The 18,644-nt window shown below is 30.1% G+C and overlaps 2 protein-coding genes and 1 long non-coding RNA gene across 5 annotated transcripts; 2 read left to right on the top strand and 1 right to left on the bottom strand.

The window, feature by feature from the left end:
* Positions 1 to 1,521: 1,521 nt before the first annotated feature.
* On the top strand, positions 1,522 to 2,835 carry LOC116403531. Its single transcript, XR_004216310.1, has 2 exons — positions 1,522 to 2,112; positions 2,650 to 2,835. It is a non-coding gene; the product is annotated as an uncharacterized LOC116403531 (long non-coding RNA).
* Positions 2,836 to 7,196: 4,361 nt separating this feature from the next.
* PGIP1 (polygalacturonase inhibitor-like) lies at positions 7,197 to 8,222 on the bottom strand. The gene is given in 1 exon segment (NM_001308934.1): positions 7,197 to 8,222. A coding segment is annotated over 1 exon segment (987 nt). The 5' UTR covers positions 8,184 to 8,222.
* A 7,436-nt stretch (positions 8,223 to 15,658) lies between these two features.
* Positions 15,659 to 18,469, top strand: LOC105435219. Of its 3 annotated transcripts, none has more exons than XR_004216089.1 (3): positions 15,659 to 15,949; positions 16,059 to 16,134; positions 18,144 to 18,469. XR_004216089.1 is itself a non-coding variant. In XM_031884254.1 (3 exons), the coding sequence occupies exons 1-3, from the start codon at positions 15,891 to 15,893 to the stop codon at positions 17,601 to 17,603; spliced, it is 321 nt and encodes a 106-aa protein (XP_031740114.1). In that variant the 5' UTR covers positions 15,659 to 15,890; the 3' UTR covers positions 17,604 to 18,137. The 3 variants fall into 3 exon arrangements, 1 of the variants encoding a protein (XP_031740114.1); XR_969234.2 differs by lacking the exon at positions 18,144 to 18,469 and adding an exon at positions 17,396 to 18,137; XM_031884254.1 differs by lacking the exon at positions 18,144 to 18,469 and adding an exon at positions 17,418 to 18,137.
* The last annotated feature ends 175 nt before the right edge of the window (positions 18,470 to 18,644 follow it).

The raw sequence follows: 18,644 nt of genomic DNA, 5'->3' as shown, positions 1-18,644 counted from the left end.
TCATTTATCATTTATCACTGATAACTTTTCATATCAACACTGATAAATATTTATTAGTGTATATCATTGTCAATAAATGATAATTTTTTCATATCAACACTGATAAATATTTATTAATGTCTATCATAGACCATGGAATTTGATTAAATTTGTAACTACTTTTAATAACATCTTTTGAAATAATTTTACTAAAATAGGTTATGTTCTTAAAACGAATGTTCCAATTACCCCTAAAAGTTCGAGAATAAATCCAAATAAAAACTTGTGGACATGTTACTCCCTCCGTCATATTCAATAATTTTATATCCATTTTAAATGGAGAAGTGGAGAAGCTGATACAAATGGTTGTTTTGAGACAGTTGCAGAAATTAAAAAGTTATGAAGAAAACTTTTGTTAATGCTAAGGATATAATTGAATCATGTCCTAAAGTTCCTGACTGTATTAAAATTCCTAGAAGTAATTGTCATACAAGGATTCGTCACATCATTTTGTATTTATTTCATATGAATGAAAATGTTATTTTGAAATAAATTCATATCTATACTAACTTCTCTTTCTTCACGGGCATCACAAGGACTACTGTCAGAACGTACGGATGTTTGCATAATAAAAAATCAATCAAGTACTTACAACACGACTTGTCAACAGCTTCCCAAACACCATCATATTTTGCTTGAAAAACACCATCATCTTAAAGAAACTTGACGGACGGAAAAATTCATACAAAATTACCTTTATATTGGTCAAGTCTTAATCAACATGCCTGTTTTGTTTCTAAATTTTCAAAACGTTTCTTTCTTCTTACAGATATACCCATTTCGTCCTTAGTATTCAAAACATACTTCTTTTTTTTTCTTTAATTTTCATATTTATAAAAATAGACTCGTTTAACCTAGTTATTGTATTATACACGATTGAATTTTCATTTACATACTTTTAATAAATAATAAACTAAGTCCATGAAATTGATTAAACGGTAATAATAATAATGATTATGGAAAGCCGTCTTTTCAAAAATGGAAAAAAAAAAAACAAACAAACTATTTACCCGCTATTCAAAAACAACTAAAAGACTAAATTCATTACATTTGATTTTTATTTCTATTTGTGTCTATCTCTTGTGGAAAATATATTTTAAAAATTTACAATGAAAAAAATTAATAGAAAATAAAATCCGTAGTTTTTTTAGGTAAAAAACTATAATAGACTATAAAATAGATTATAAAGTAGTTAAAATTAAACAATATTAAAATATAAACTAACTAAACTATTATTATAAGCATTTCAAACATGTAAGGAAACTATTAGCTTTAAATTCATGTTCATAAATAAACATAGAAATTAATTTTATTCACTCAGAGTTTAACCGCTTGACTTGGAAATTCTCTTTTAACTCTTTTTGTCCTTGAAAAATCATAATTAAGCCTTAATTAACCTCTTTACTTTAGAAAATATCCAAACTTTACTAAAAATGACTATATATATATATATAACAACTGAAAAAAGGCCTTTGGAATGGCTAGTGCGCAAGACATGGGCAACTGGGTGGCTCGCGCGCATGCAAGGCTCTCAGTAGCTTGGCCACGTGATAACATTGCACTTGGCTTGTCGGGCACACCATGGTCGCACGCCTTATATGAGACTTGTGTTTGGAATAGAAGGGTCAAAACACTAAGTGTTGAATGAGCGTTTTGCGTTGAAGCTTGCGTGTTGAAGTTTGTGTTAGGATGACCCGAGTCAAGAAGGCATCAGGAGTTTAAAGTCTATTAGGCATTTTGATCAAAGTACCATGCAACAAGAAACCAGGCGAAGAGATGTCTAATCTGACTTGACATGAGTTATGTGTTAAGCTGAAAGTAAAGTAAAATTAAGTGAAGTATTAAGCTTATGCTCGTAATGCCTTACGTGGGATCTGACAATATTTTAGAAGCTTTGAGATGACTAATCTAGCTTTAAGATTAGCATAAATAATAGAGGAAGAAGCCATAATGTTTTACGAGTTTAATCTGAGAATTTGTGAAGTGAAGTGTTACTATGTGGATTGCTTCTAGGCGAGAAGAAGAAGAAGAAGTGAGCTAAGCGTTCTGCGAGAAGGGATAAACCAAGTTTTTGTGAGTGATATTTTTCAAGTGTTTGTATATTTTAACATTTTCTCTGTGTTTTGAGATTTGTAAATAATGATTTCAAAGTATTTGAAATGAATGATTATGTTTTTAAAACCATGTTTTGTGCTAAAATGAATGATAAAATATGTTTTAAAGCATTAGTCTTAATTTCTATAAAAAGAGCTAACTGTTATATGCATATAAGGTTAAAGGCGGTCATGTAGAAAAGACATGCATAGTGAAATAAAGTCTGGTAATGTATACAAGATGTGTATTGTGTTTGACAGTCTGAGCAACGAGGAATGAACCAAGAAATTATATTCTCAGATGTTGTTAATGAGAAGACCATCAGAGTAGTCTAAACACAAGGAGATGAGTCTTTAAGTGCGAAATGGTTCACGTTCTCGATGAAAGAAATGCAAGACTATTGTATGTTTATGCGATGATATGAAATGATGATGTTTATGAAATGTATTTCTAAAGGGTTTCTCTTAAAACCTTACTAAGTATTTTGACTTATGTTTCAAAGTTTCCATTCACTAGGTTTGAGGCATTAAGGTTGGGGAGAGCATGTGTTAAAGCTAAGTTGGAAAACGGATATAATTTTGCTAGACAAGGAAGCTTGGCGAGGCGTTTAGCTTATGTTTAAAGTTATTTTGAAAAGACTTTATTTGTAAAGTTTGTTGTAAAATGCATGGTTTAAGCTAATAAAAGTTCAAGTTTATGTTACCTTCCGCTGTGTTATGGTTCTCTATCAAAAAGTATATCAAGTTATGTTTTATCGCCTTAAGTTAAGGATACAAGTTGTAAGTTAAGTCATTAGGTGATTAAGCAAGGCTTAAAGACTTAACCTAAGGTTTTTAGCATTTAAAAACGTCAAGAATGCTCAAGTCATACCACGTAACGCAACGTGTTGAGGTGCTTGAGGGATGGAGTGTGACACCTTGCACGTTGTGTGCATCCTTCTCGCATGTAGGCCTTGCCAAATGGCCTTGGCGCACACCTCACGTCATCTAACCGTGAGCTGGCCTTATTACTCACATATGCTCCAAATCCTAAACTAACCTATTTTGCCTATCTTGCATGACCAACTTGCCTCGCCTTCCCTGTCACTTAGTCAACCTTCAACTCTGCTCACAAACTTCTTTCTTGTTTAGAACTTAAATACAGCTTTAAAGGTCAATAACTTAAACTTTGTAACTCAAATGAGACAACTTCCTTCCATAAAGTTGTTTAGAAATGTCTTAAGTATCTTACCTTCAAATTCTACCTTAAGATTCCATGTCATGTGTTTTATTGGCCTCAAGAACTCAACATTCCTCAATCTCACCCACATAATGACCTTTGTTGCTTTAGCTTAGAAGTTGAACTTCTTCCTCAACTCTTTTTAGTCTGGCAGCCCTGTCTCAACAATTAGACTCACTCACAGTTCTTTGGACCTGATTTGAGAAAATTTGCATAGGTAGAATGGTAACTCTATTCATCCAAAGTTACCTATTTAAAATGGACCTTGCATGAAAATGTTTTGACACCTCCTACTTACATGGTTTCCTCCCCAAGCCTTCCACTTGTAAAACCTAGGTATTTTTATGCCATGATACCTGGATTTCACTTCTACCTCTTGTTCAAAATGCCTAAAACTTCTTTTTCCCGCATGTCTACTTGCATGCTCATCTAAGCCTTGTCGCACACTTTTATGTATGGCCCTTGCTCGCGTGTTTTTCCTTTACCGCATGTATGCAACTCGCCTAGCCAATGTTGCCAACCTAAGTTGTGAAGCCTGTGTGCTAGCCGAAGGGTTAAAAAGAAGAAATTTAGGTTAAGTACTCGTATTATATGGTAAAATGAGTGAAAATGGTTAAGTACAAGAGCAATGCGTTGTATTTTTCGACTTGACCAATGATGCAAGGAAGAGTACACGTTTCGGTTAGCCAGACGCAAGGAGAGTGTGTGTTTTAAGTTAGCTGAAAAAGGGTCTGTTGGCAAGGAAAGAAAGTTGGAAATTTAAGTAAAGCTTTTAATCCAAATTAGTCAACATCTTACGTGTTAGGTTAGCGTTAAGCATGGTTAAAGAATATGTTAAATTTACACTTGTAAAGCACTGAGAAGAAGCTACCAAGCTAAGATGAGCTAAGTGATTACTAATCCAGTTTAGGACTAATATAAATAAAATTTAAGGTTTCGAAGGAAGTATGAAGGAAACTCTAAGTATTGCAACTCTGTCGAAAGTGTATTAGGCGAGAAGAAAAGTTCATGAAGTTTGGCATTTAGTAGAGAGAAGAAATAGAAAGAACAAGCGACAAGGGGAAAGAAGGACTAAGTTAAAGAAAGCTAGGCTTCGCGATTAACTTTTCTAAAGAAAGGGACTATGTTTTACAAAGTTTTCTTTCCAAACTCGTGTCATGTTGATGTTAATGTTATGCAAAGTAGAATGCATGTTCTAATGTGATTTATGTTTAATATGAAAAATTTGACGGTTAAAAGTTTGTTTTATGAGTAAATGTACGTTTTCTTCTTATACTTGTATGTAAATAAACCATTAGTTTTATTTCTATCATGAGCTAGCTATTATGTGTACATAAGAGTAGAGGTTGTCTTGTGTTAAGTGGTTCGCTTGGCAGAAGGATGATTGTACACGTAAAGTGATCCATGTTCAAGTCTATCGCTTAACCAATTGGAGTTGAATAAGGGTTTGTGGTGATACTAATGGTGAAATGAGTCATCATGATAGCCTTGAGGGAGTTCAACGTCCAGGTAAAAAGGAATAAGTAGAGACTAATGTGTGCTAAAAGTTTTGGCATGAGATGAGGTGCTTTGAAAAGTCCTTGTAAAATGAGTTTATGCAAGATCTTGTATTCCCCAAAGGTTTTCCTAAAGTTATCACACACTATGCATTTGGGTTATAGTTTAAGTTTTCCTTTCCCCAAGTACCAAAAAATGTAAACGTGTCAAATCTAAACGATCGTACCAAAAATTTTTTAAAAACATCGTTTGATTTGGCTACTCAAATTTAAATGATCATGTATCAAACCTAAACGATCGCGTACCAAAAAAATCTTGAAAAAAATCGTTTAATCATTTTTCAAACATATTACGCCAATTAATCATGGAATATTTTTTGTATTTTCTATTGTGGGTTGTGAGCTTTTTTTCGTTTTCAAAATTGTTTTATACCGTGTAAATATTTCGTTGTTTTGTTATATTTTTAAAAAAATCTGTTTGATATATATATATTAAATGATAAATTGTAACCAAAAGATAAGTAGTACGTAATACAAAATATTAGTTCAGAACGATAAGCGGTACGAAATACAAAAGACATTTAAGATTTTCTATATATGCATGATCACCTCTAACGCTTGTATAATCGATGTAAAGCCAAACCTAAAATTCATTGATATTTTATTTTAGTGGCGCACGTGTTGGATATTCACACTAAAACGAGCAAAACCGAGCATTTGAATATTGAAACATAAACAAAAATGATTTTAATTTGTAGATTAAATTGAAAGTTAGAAATTTTCAGATTGAATTAAAACTTAATGATTCATGCATAAATTTAACAAATACAAAATTTAAATTTGTCGTTTCTTAATTTTAAAATGAGTTATGTTTGATATCGGTCAACTCATGATTCAATTGCCCTAAATTTGACAAATCTTTTCCATTTTTGTATATTTTTTTAAATTTATTATATATTTTAGACACTTAGTATGTACATAGCAACTTTGTTCTATCATTTCTTGCACCCTATTCGAAAATGGAAGAGTTCTTTTTTTAAAAAAAAATCTCAAGATGATTTAAGAGCAAATTTGTGGAAACGTTGTTTCAGATTCAAGTAATTTGAAATTATACTGCTACTAGAGTAATCCTTCTATCATGTTGGGACAAACATTGTAGTCTCCTTCATAAGCAATCAATGTTTGAGTTTGAATATAATTACATTGATTATATTATTTCTAGTTGAGGTGTAATAAGTTTGCTAAGTATATTTAGTTCTTATATATATCATATCTTCAATACATTGTACTTACTCACCCTATTATATTTAATTATTTCAACCGATCCATTTTAAAAGAAAAAGCTAATGGAAAATGGTTGTTTTGAAAAGTTCAAATGAAAAAAATGATAATGTTGACATTACCATAAAGCATTTATCACACATAATTTTTCTATTTATCTCATTTGAATGAAAATTAAAATGTTGTGTTGAAATAAATTTTAAGTTGAAGAATGTATACACACTATACTTATCTCTCTTCACGGGTATCACAAGAAGGAATATTGGCAGAACGTACGGCCGTTTACAAAATAAAATCAATCAAGTACTTCCAAGGCTTATCAACAGCTTGCCCAAGAGGATCATCTTTTGCCTTAATAATACCAAACAAACTTGTGGAAAGAAAAAAACAAAAAGGAGGAAAAGAGAAATTTAAAATAGGGAAGTATTTTTAAATATAATAGAATAAATTAATATATTTATAAAATATAACAAAATTTTAGATTTTTATCGTTGATGGATAGATTTAAATTGATTGATAATCGAGCATTGTTGCGGAAGAAAATTGAAATGAAACACTCTAATTTTATCTAATTAACATGAAATTGAAAACTAAATGGTTTGAAATTAAATTTTGTAAGAGTAGACAAAATACTTATAGTAATAATTTAGGTTACATTAGTTTTAATCTATTTAATAGCAGTCTTAGAAAATCTTCTTATGTACATAAGTTAAAAAAGTGTGCTATGAAACGATAATGTATTGGAGACAAAAGTACTGAATTTGTATAATGGCTCAACACAAGCTAAACACAAACTCGTTATTTTCCGCTACAATAAGATAATAACAAACTACAAAACGGACATAGCTTTAACAGTTGGAAAATTTACACTTGGATATATCTAGGCTAACGTAGATGGAAGTTAAATTCTTCATGTGGTAAAACCACATAAAAATTAAGTTCCTAGACTCCAAATTTGTACAAATTCCAACTTAAACAAACTCTCATAACATACTAAAAAGCAACAAAAACAAAATAAAATCACTAATAATAATGGAGAATGTGTTGGGGAGTGATTTCACCATTTCATCATTTGCAGCTACCAAGTGGCTTACCACACAAACACTTGTTATGAAAATAGGAGTATACGTCAAAGCTTTGCAACTTTCCTCCCATCGGAATCCGACCACAAAGTGCATTGTAACTCACATTAAACATCTGCAACTCCAACTTCACAACCTCGGTTGGAATTTCCCCAAAGATCTTGTTATGGTTAAGATCCAAATAAGTCAAGGTTCGAGGAAACACAACCTTCGACATGTTGAACTCTAACAAGTTCCTTGACAAGTCCACAATTTCTGTCGTCTTCTTTGAACCGAATATCAACGATCCATCGCCCACGAGCTTGTTCCTCGACAAATCAATGTAATTGAAATCCACTTTCCCCATAGAAATTGGAATTTTTCCAGACAGTTGGTTGTGGGATAGGTAGAGATAAGGGACTTTTCCCTTGAAGTTTCCAAATGATTCGGGTATGGGTCCTGTCAATTTGTTTCGATCCAAATGGAGAGTTCCAAGGCGGCGGAGGTTGGCAAGAGAGCTAGGGATGGAGCCAGTGAAACGGTTGAAGGAGAGGTCGAGAACATCGAGATTGGAAAGGGAGCCGAGGAAGCTGGGGACAGGACCAGAGAGACCGTTCCAGCTTAGGTCAAGGTATTTGAGGTTGTTGAGTTTTGCAATGGTAGGTGGGATGGGGCCAATGAGATTTGGGAGCTTGTGGAACATGAGGTTTTCGAGGAACGGGAGGTCACCCACAAAGGGTGGGATTGGGCCAGAGAGTTTGTCGTCGGCAAAGACGGTGAGGGCAATGATCCGATGGGACTTCCGATCACATTCAACACAATACCAAGTGCAACAATCTTCTTCAGGTTTCCATGAGGTAAGAATGTAGGGATTGTTGAAGGCTTTTTTGATGTTGAGGAGGACCTTTTTGTCATTTGGATGGCAAAGTTCTGCATATGAAACAGTGAAGAAGAAGAGGAGGAGGAGGAGGAGGAGGAGGTTGGGAGAATGCATTGTTGTTGTTTAGGGTTTGAGAAGAATGGATATGTTCGAACAAAATGGAGGGGATGATGTAGCTGTTTATAAATAAAATTCCTTTCATTCAATTTTAATTGCAAGAAATATTTAGTTTATAAAGCTGGTTGATTATTGGAATTTAAATGGTTAAGAAAGTTAATTTTCAAGAATTTGATACCATTTTCCCTTACTGTTTGATGAAGAAAAAGCTGAGACAGCTTTCTAAATGGTGTGCAAAAAGCATGCTGTTTTTCAGTTGCATTCAGTTCACACACACAACGTTTATTTAAAATGGGAAATACTTAGGACCCACGTAGAAATGTTATCAAATCTGGAAGAAACTTGTTTTCGTTAATATGAATACATAGGATTCTTTCAAAACCAAGTAAAATTACAACTTTACAATTTGTTATCTACTTTTCACTTTTTAGTAATGGTTAAAAAAATGAATCCAAATTTATTTCTTCATAATTTTTGGATTAAATACTAAAATATTGTCATTTCTAAAACTTTTTACGAAAATACTGCAATTTCAAAACTGATACTTCTTTTTTTCTCTCTTTGAGCGAGTCTTCACACTCGCCCATTTCCTTCTTTTACTCACCCCCTTCTTTTTCTCCTCTTCTTGGTCGTCTTCATATAAATTTTGTTGTTTTTTTTTAAAAAAAATTATTTGTATACATTTTAACTCCATTACTTTTTCTTCTTCTTTTTTAATATTTTTTCATATAAATTTTTATCTTTCTTCTTCAATTTTTCATATAATTTTTAAGATAATTTTTTTTCTTAAAAGCTAAACTATACTAATTTTAAAAAAAAATCAAATTTTAGGAATACTCGAATGATTGACAAAATAAATTAACAAACACAAGATAACGTTAATATTTTTTTAAATGTTCATTAAAATTTGTTGGGTGCTCTAAACAAAATTAAATTTTTTTTAAAAAAAATATGAAGTTTCAAGAGTGTATTTTTTGTGTAACAAAAAAACATACATGAATAATAATGTTATTAAATATTTTTTAAGAAAATTTAAAATTTCAAGAGTAGAGTATTAGTATAACTTGACAACATAAATACCTGATAAATAAATAAATAATAATAATTTTAATAATTCTTATAAAATTTTATTAAAAATTATATGAAAATTTGAAGAACAAAGATAAAAATTAATATAAAAATATTAAAAAAAGAAGAAGAACAGGCCATGGAGTTAAAATGTGTACAAATAATTTTTTTAAAAAGACAACAACAAAATTTATATGAAAAACTATAAATAAATAAATTTTAAAAAGAAAAAAAAAAGGCAAAGATTGGGCGAGTCTTGAGGGGGAGAAAAAGAAGGAAATGGGTGAGTGTTGAAGACTTGCCCGAAGATAGAGAAAAAAAAACATCACTTTTGTAAACAATTTTGAAATTGCAGTATTTTGGTAAAAGTTTTAGAAATAACAATATTTTAGTATTTAATCCATTTGAATTTATATTATTGGTTGAAGGGTAATACTATAATTATCCAACTCTTTGTACTAAGTTGAGATCATTACTACTAAAATAAATAAAATCTCTCTTATAAAAAATTAAAGATGATACTAAAATTTCAATAAAAACTTTAAATACTCAATTATCACTACAAGAAATATGGTCTTTCCCAACGCAGCCTCACATCGGCAAAAACCTCAAAACACGTTGGAAAAGTTTACTTTGACGTCAGAAGGAACGTCGGGGATACTTTTCCCAAAGTAGATCATGTCGACGACGGAAAAACGTTCACCAGAGCACATTGTCAGCACGTCGGGAAGGCTTTTTGCAACATCACGTGGCAAAAACCCTTCTCCGACGTGACAAACGTGCGTCAAGGAAATCTTTTAATATTTTTTTTGTTTAGTTAATTTATTATTTATTTTATTTTATTTCTTTTTTCTTTGTGTAATTATTGTTTTTTATTCCAGTTTGCAAGATTAACAAAAAATTTGTTGTTCACACAAGATTTCAGAAGAAATTTGATTCAAATGAAGTTGAACTTAAGTTAATGTTATATTTTTATTGATTTGATGCGATGTGGTTCGATCACTAGAATTTGATCATCTGATTCTCTCTCGATTGGATGCTTGTGCTTGATTTGAACAAGCGAAATATGTGATGTTCTTGAAGTTTGAGTCTTGGAAGAAAGTCTGTATCTTCAAAGGAGGTTCAATCTTCAAGGGAGCGCAATTGACTTCAACAGACGAATTCTTTCTAGACTTTCTAGAGAAAAATTTTCAACTCTTACAAATGATATTTCGCAAAGCAATGAAAAAAGCTATTGAATTAACTGAACAGGCGGGTACAAAGGGAATTCAAGTACAAATTGCCGGACGTATAGACGGAAAAGAAATTGCACGTGTCGAATGGATCAGAGAAGGACGGGTTCCTCTACAAACCATTCGAGCTAAAATTGATTATTGTTGCTATCCAGTTCGAACTATCTATGGGATATTAGGCATAAAAATTTGGATATTTGTAGACGAGCAATAATAAGCCCTTACTTAACTTGTGTTTACGTTTTATTCAATGATCGACCAAGAAATGACAAATCAGTCTTTTTCCTTTAAATAAAAAATGAGCAATTCGAGAGCTTTATTTATAGAGTTCTCTGGTGGGTTTTATAGGCTTGAGCCTAGTTGGTCCATGGACCAGACCCATGGATTCAATCACATGGATTTGAGTCATATTTAGCTTTTGAACTCAATTAAGTTTATTTTTTTAGATAAGCGTGAGAATGACAAAATAATATAGTACAATTTGGAAAATATAAAATTTTCAAAATAATTTGATATTTGGTAAAATCGCATGAAATAGATCTTTTTTTTTTTTTTTTTTTGACAAATTTTGAACCAATTTTATCCATTGATAATATGAAACTCATTTTTTTTCACTTAGTGTATTTCTGCAGCGTAAAATAATATAATGTAACACAGAATTACGATTATAGTGTATTTGCATATAATTCAATTTTATAATAATATTAAATAAATATTTATTTTTCATATTGATCTCATTTAACCAACAAATGTTAGATTCATGCCTTCAATTTATAACCGATAATCAGATTTGTACACTTCAAATCAAATGCTTAACAAATTATTTTTAATAAAATATATATTTATTTCACACTATTTAATTTACACCATAAAATCATTGATAATATTATTCCTACAGGGTACGTTTTATAATCTTTGCTTAATTCTTAATAACATGTTATTATATCTTATAAATACATAATTTTTCATAAAATGATTCATTATAATTTATTCATTGTACGTTCCTTAAGGTTTGGTTAATTATTATTAATATCTAAACATATCATATAAATTCAAAAATTTTCATATTTATCCTTAATTGTTTTCGGATTATATATATTGTAATAAATATTTATTTTATCACTTGATTTTAAAAGTTTTAGTTGGAAGATCTTCAAAATGAATTTAAAATTATATCTTTCCCTAAAATTATGCATTTAATATAATAACAACTTAGTGTATCGTGCCTAAACCCTATAATTATGCATGTAACAAATATTTCATAAATGAATTGGTCATATTAATAATAATGAATTAACATTATTTAACAAAAATATATGTTAGTATAACATGTGTATGAATGACAAAATTTTCATTAAAATAATGATACATACGTTAAATGCATCGAAATTAGGGGGAATAAAATCCTTTTATAGAACTATCGTTAAATAAGATATATTTTCCATAGATATTATTTAATATTATTTAAAAGTTCATTTTAAAGTTTGATTTAAGACCACCAAAACACTAAACAATATTATTCAAATGCCAATATCCCAAAAAATTCAAGAGAATAATATGATTTTTATCTAAAATTATCTAATTGTATCATTTAGCCTACATAGTTTTTTAATTAGACTTTTATTTTGAGGTACAACACTATTCAAATGAATTTATTTGTAGTTTGGTAAATAATTTTGCATTTATCATATTTTAGAATTTTTTTCTCAGCAACTGTCGACTTTATTGTTCGTCTATCTTTTAATTCCTTTACCTTTATCATCTATTGTTTCTTCTAATGACAATGCAACATGTGAAGACTCTTTTTTTATGGAAGATGGATGGAATATTCTCGATATATTGAGTATCGTGTGGTTGATGTATTTGTTTCATGCTCATCTTCATTTCAAGTATTCTTACAGTGCATTCAAGATAAACTTTTTCCATCTTTAGATCTTTTTGTGTGTCACATTACCCTTTATTGGGATGGATGCAATAGTTCAAACCTTATTCAGATTGTTGAAGACGAAGACGTGTAGTGGCTTATGTGGATTATGACAAAATTCTCTGACAATGATTTTGTCGTGGTTGTTGATTCTGCACCTGTTGGGTCAATCAGAAATACATCGTGTTTGAACAATGAAGTAAATACACAACAACCTACACACAATGTATCAAAGATTTTTTTTACCCGTTTATACCTTGTATGTAGGATAATACGTGTTTTACAGATACAATGTATTTGCGTGCAAATAATGAGGCCAAATATCACATATAGGGTATTTACAAACTACAATCAGTTTTGAAAAATATTAACTATGATATTTTGGGATTGACAAGATTTCCCCAATATTCCCTAAATATATGTCTATAATTCATAACAATTTTTTGGATTTTTAGTATTTAAATCAAATTAATTAACATTTATTTATTTAATTCATAAAAGATGTTTAATAAAGATTTTTTCGCAAAAATTGCTAAAAGATTTTCGACTGTTACTTATTCATTAGATTTATAAATATTTTGAATTCAAATATTATGAAATCCAAACCCTAAAATAATGGCAATCATCAATTCACTATTTTTCATATGATTTATATTTCAAATTATTTTTAAAAAATTGTTAGATAATAAATAGTACGTATGAATAATATAAAAAATGGTTATGAGAATTTCAACAATTCCTGAGTCATTATATTTCATCCCTATAAACGTGCTAATTATGATCATACACTTATTTTGGTTGATTTTTATTTTAAAAAAACATAACTTATTGTGCCACTTGTATCAAATAATTATTTTTTCACATTGTGTTTTTTAATTACGTTAATATTCATATTTATTTTAATTAGACGTTTTATTTTGTATGTGACGTTTTATTTCCAATCATCCTTGCTATGTATGTCTAAATCAATAAGTATAATACGTGTTTATATCTTATTATGTAGGATAATACGTGTTTATATCTTATTATGTAGGACAATACGTGTTTATACCTTTTTATGTAGGATAATATGTGTTTTACCGATACGATGTATTTGCAAACTGCAATCAGTTTTGAAAAATATTAACTAATTTATGATATTTTTAGGATTGGCAAGATTTCTCCAATATCTACTAAATATATGTCTACAATTCATAACCCATTTTCAAATTTTTAGTATTTAAATCAAATTAATTAACATTTATTTATTTAATTCACTTATCTTTAATAAATATTTTTCCTAAAAAAGTGGGGGATTTTCAACTATTCCTCAATCTAATCCCATCATAAATTTGAATTTGAATTTGTTATATTTTAAATAATTTATTATATTTTATTATCTACAATATTTTCAAATTTGTTATATTTTAAACCATTTTTTAACAATTTATTAAATAATATATAATATATATTTTTTTATAACAATTTGAATTTGATTTTAAATATATATTTTTAACAACAATTTGAATTTAAATTTTATAATTTAATTATGCTTCAATGACACTTTTACAATTATTTGAATATTTTAGTTTTAGGTTTTATGAGAGAAAAGAAAAGAAGGTGATTGAGAGAGGAAGCAGCCGAACAGAGACAAATATAATGAGAGGTAGTTTGTTTTCAAACAAGAGAAGAAAAGAGCTCAAATGAATCTTGAATGTATGAAGAACTTGAAGAACTCACCGAATTGAGTAGACGAACTCACCGATGCGTATCTTGCTAAGATGTATATTAGTTTTGAATTCTATGGTATAATTTCATGATTTCATCTTTATTATAATATCAACACTGCTCCACTTTTGAATTCTTTGATGAATTGATGGTTTCAAATGGTTCATACTTTCTTTAGGGTTTCAAATGAAAGAAGGAAGTAAGCGGCTGAAATCCAAGGAAAAAATGATCACTTTCAGAGATTTTTAAATTTTGAGCTTCCCTTTAATGATAACTTTTCTAATCTTTATGTTTTTGGAGGAAAATTTTCTAATCTTTATGTTTTTGGAGGAAATTTTTATGTAGCATATATATTTCAATTACAATGTCTTTGAGATTTAGGTGAACAATTGTATCTTACATATATGTTATTTATTTTTTTATTTTTTATGTTTTGTTATTTTAACAATTTATATTTTTGTTATTTTCTCAAAGTAAAAGTCATAATTTGTTATTTTTCTTGACAGTCCTATTTTTTTTTGCTCAATTGAACTTAGCCCTAATACATAATATTTAATTGAATCAAAATAATTAACTTGATCCAAAAGTTATGATCAAAACATGTGACATTATCATAATTGACCGGTTTATGTTTTCAATTTTAATTTGGGACATATGTTAATTTTTTAATTAGTTTCAAATTCAATTATTTGTACTTTACATCATTACTTTAGTAAATGATGTGGTAATTTATGATTGGTCTTAAAATTTCATATTCAACAAATGCCCATTTTCGAGATTTATGCACGTAATTGATGAATGAATCTCGAAAAAGATAAATTTGAAGTCAAAATATGATCATTTTTTTAAAAAAAATCAAACTATGAAATTAGTACATAAGTTTGATTTAAATTTGAAATAAGAGTTGGTATATGGCTAAACCTTAATTAATTTGAGAAAAGTTTCGGGTTTTATCTTTAATTCAATTTGATTTGAAGATAAAATTTTAAATTTCATTTTTTTCTAAAAAAAAAAATTGGAACATAACCAAATTTTAATTTGAAATAAGGATGATGTGTTTCTACCAAACCCTAACTTATCTTCAAGATGCACAAGAATTTGGAATGACCATTTTTAATTTGAGATAAATAAAAGACTGCATTTTGGGATAAAGTTGGATTGATGACTTCGATTTTAATTTTAGATAAATAGAATGCCACATATGTAAGTTAATTTGACTTGGATTTTGAACCCAAATTTTAATTTTAAAATAGGAGATAATATCCAAACACCTTGATTGTCTAAAAAAATAAACTCATGATTATCCCAAAAAATGAAAAAATTTAAAATAAGATAAGATAGATTATCTTTTCTATTTTAAATATTGAATATAATAAGATAAGATAATTGAATTATCTTTTCTTTATTATTAAAAAAAATTAAATATTATTTCTAATCCTTTTAGGAATTAGATTTGTTATAAAAAATGATTAAATATCATTTCTAATCTTTGTAGGAATTAGATTTGTTTTAAAAAATCTTAAATATCATTCCTAATTCTTTTAGGAATTGGATAGGAATCTAAGACGCCACAACTGATAGGTTGCACACCCACACGTCGACGAGGAACCCCTGTTTGATTCGCTAGTCGACGATCAGCCGCCACAACACACGTCATCCACGCTAGATCTGAAACGCAACACCGACTTGGTTCAGTTGTTTCTGAGCTGCATCGTCCCTTGGTTGCTCAAGTTACAACTCACATCACTATTGCATGGGTTTTGAATAAATCTCATGTACAGAGTTTCCTCTCACTCAATCTTGTTATTGATAGTTGGATTTTGGAGTTTCAGGTAAGGGTTTACTAATTTTAGTTGGATTACTTGATGTTTTTTTGAACACCCATTAAGTTTCGATTTTGCAGATTTTGATTTTGCAATGCCAATTAAATTTTGTTGTTAGATTTGGAGTCTGTGAAGATTTTAGTTGTTGTCCAGCCTTTAGGAAGCTTGGAATTGGATCTTTTCGCACAACTTGGGTAAGTTTCTAAGCATTATGGAGTAAGTCTTGATACCCATATAATTTTAGTGATAGTATCGAATAAACCATGATGTTGGATGCTTAATTTTCGAATTTAGAAGGTAGTGGGGGTGTTGTTCATTGAAGTTAATGGTATTTATTAAGTTAATGGTAAGGTTTGGAATGGTTTTCACAGACCATTGGTAGTTTTTATTTTGGTTTGAGCTACACAAGAAGAATTAAAATATAAGGTTAGTTTTATTTCAAAGTTAATTCATTTTTCAACAAAAGTTGTGAAGGAAGTTCAAGCAAATACTCAAGTTTAGTTGATGATTTTTGTGGAAGAAGTTGGATCACAAATTTTTAAAACAAATTCATAAAGTCTCTAGTTTTTTTTTTGTATTCTGAATTATACTCTTTGAGTTAGGAGCTCTTGTTAAATTTCCTACAACTTTCACAAACAAATCATGAACTAAAAATGAAGGAAAGTAGGTTAAATTCAGATCAAAATTGGAAGTAAGCAAAAGATGTGAGTTTTCCTTACCTGCGTTTCGGGCGAATTTTGTGTTAATCCCTAGGAAATCTCATTTCTATTCCTTCAAGTAAGTTGTAGAGGATTCCAAAATGAAGATTTGGATATAAAGTACATAAATGTTTATTAAGTATTGAAGAAGTTATGAGTAGTTGAAGTTAGCCTATTAAAGCTGGCAAATTTTTGGAAAAATATGGAGTAAAGGACCCATTGAGCTTGAACTAAGTTGGATGCTCATTGGGTTAAGTATTGAGATTTCCGCGAGTTTAAGGGATCGTATGTGAAATGTTTAGTCTAATCTTAGGCGCTTTATAGATTCAAGGACATTAGAAGCATCAAATAGATTTTAGCGACCTTACGAAGTACTTTTGCAATTAATTGTAGCCTCATATCATATAAAGATATTGATATGACCATGATCCTTATTTTAGGCCAAATTGAAGTGGAAAGAGCATATAATCCTGGAAGATCGAGTCATTGACTATGAGTGGCTCGTTTTCAAGCTTTGTTTGTACTTGTACATGTTATTTATGATATAACTTGGAAACTACTCCAATTTAAACTTGTTATAACTATGTTTCCATTTATGCTTAAACAACATATTTACTCACAATGATTTTATGAATGTGTATGTTTAGAATTTTTATAAAAATGTTACTAAAAAAGTATGTGTTGATGACTAAGGACCATGTCTGGTTTTTAAGTGTGAACTATGTGATTTTATTAATGATGGTGATTTACCCATAAGCTACACGAATGTGTTTCCGAAGCACTACCTACGATTGTCAGAGGATTTTGGGGCTGAAAGAGACCGTGACCAGAGATCCGAGAACTTGAGTTTAAGTGAGGATATGGATGGAGGATTGAGATATGGCTTCAGGCCTAGTTTAACACATTGTGGGTGGCTCTATGTGCACATAGGAGCGGATGGAGGTTGTTACTGTGGTAGGTGCTAAGTATGCGTGAGCCCCATTTGACCGTGTGTTTCTTTGAGGATATGGATCACATGTGAGCTATTTTGGACTGTGTATTTAGTATGCTATCATGGTTGGATTGGATGGATGTTGTTACTATGGTAGGTGCTAAGTATTATGTGAGTTATATTTGGCCGCATGTTTCCTTGTGTATATGGATCATGTGTGAGCTATTTTGGATCGTGTATTTAGTATGCTATCATGGTCGGATTGGATAGAGGTTACTATCGTGGTCAGTACTAAATATGTGTGAGCTAGTTGTGACCGCATGATTCTTTGATCATGTGCGAGCTATTCTTGGTCGTATATTTAGATTCCTTGTCATGGTGGATTGAGTACAGGTTTATCGGCTTGATCCGTGTTGTATAGTATTATGTAATGATGACATTTGATTTATAATTATTTCATTATCAATGCATACTTACACGTTATTTTGAGCATATTTTACAATTTTTCATATCTAATTATTTGTCATTCACTGAGCTTTCAGCTTATGTTTTCAATGTTTTTCTTCTTCCCCAGGTAGCGGCCAAGGACTAAGCGTCGGTTGAATCCCCGTCATCGATTATAATTTTGCGTTTGTATCATGGGGTGGTTAGATGTAACAAGGGTGACGCTAAGGACTTGTGTTTTGAAAGTTTCCTCATTAGAACGTAATCGTTTTGTATGTAATATCTAGCTTGATTCTTAAACTCTACTTGCACTCTGAGATTGTCTGGAGGTGTGTGGTGAGACACACTTGTTGTGTTGTAGTATCTGAAATCTAGTTATATACGTTTAGAAGTGAAGATATCTCCATTTTCAGGTTTGGCTACCTCAAATTTTAGGGGAGATGCTGCCAAAATTTTTGTAGAATTTCTTAATGTAATTTCTATAAAATTTAAGTTGAAAAATGTCGTTTTCAAAAATGTCTTATCATGCCACGATTTAGGTTAGAGAGAAAAACCTAAATCGGGGTGTGACATATAGTCCATCCAAAAATAGTTTTCTTGATGTTTGTGAACTATCAACAAAATTAAGGGA

The sequence above is a fragment of the Cucumis sativus genome, chromosome 4 (assembly GCF_000004075.3).
Source record: "Cucumis sativus cultivar 9930 chromosome 4, Cucumber_9930_V3, whole genome shotgun sequence".
Lineage (NCBI taxonomy): Eukaryota > Viridiplantae > Streptophyta > Magnoliopsida > Cucurbitales > Cucurbitaceae > Cucumis > Cucumis sativus.
The sequence above is the reverse complement of the archived record's forward strand: the minus strand, read 5'-3'. Positions and strand labels throughout refer to the sequence as shown.

Bases quoted from the DNA above. Each gene is read 5' to 3' on its own strand.
- LOC105435219 (XM_031884254.1), top strand. From the start codon at position 15,891: ATGTACAGAGTTTCCTCTCACTCAATCTTGTTATTGATAGTTGGATTT. The intron at 15,950-16,058 runs GTAAGGGTTTAC...TTTTGTTGTTAG, and splicing joins GTTGGATTTTGGAGTTTCAG to ATTTGGAGTCTGTGAAGATT. The intron at 16,135-17,417 runs GTAAGTTTCTAA...GTGTTTCCGAAG, and splicing joins GATCTTTTCGCACAACTTGG to CACTACCTACGATTGTCAGA.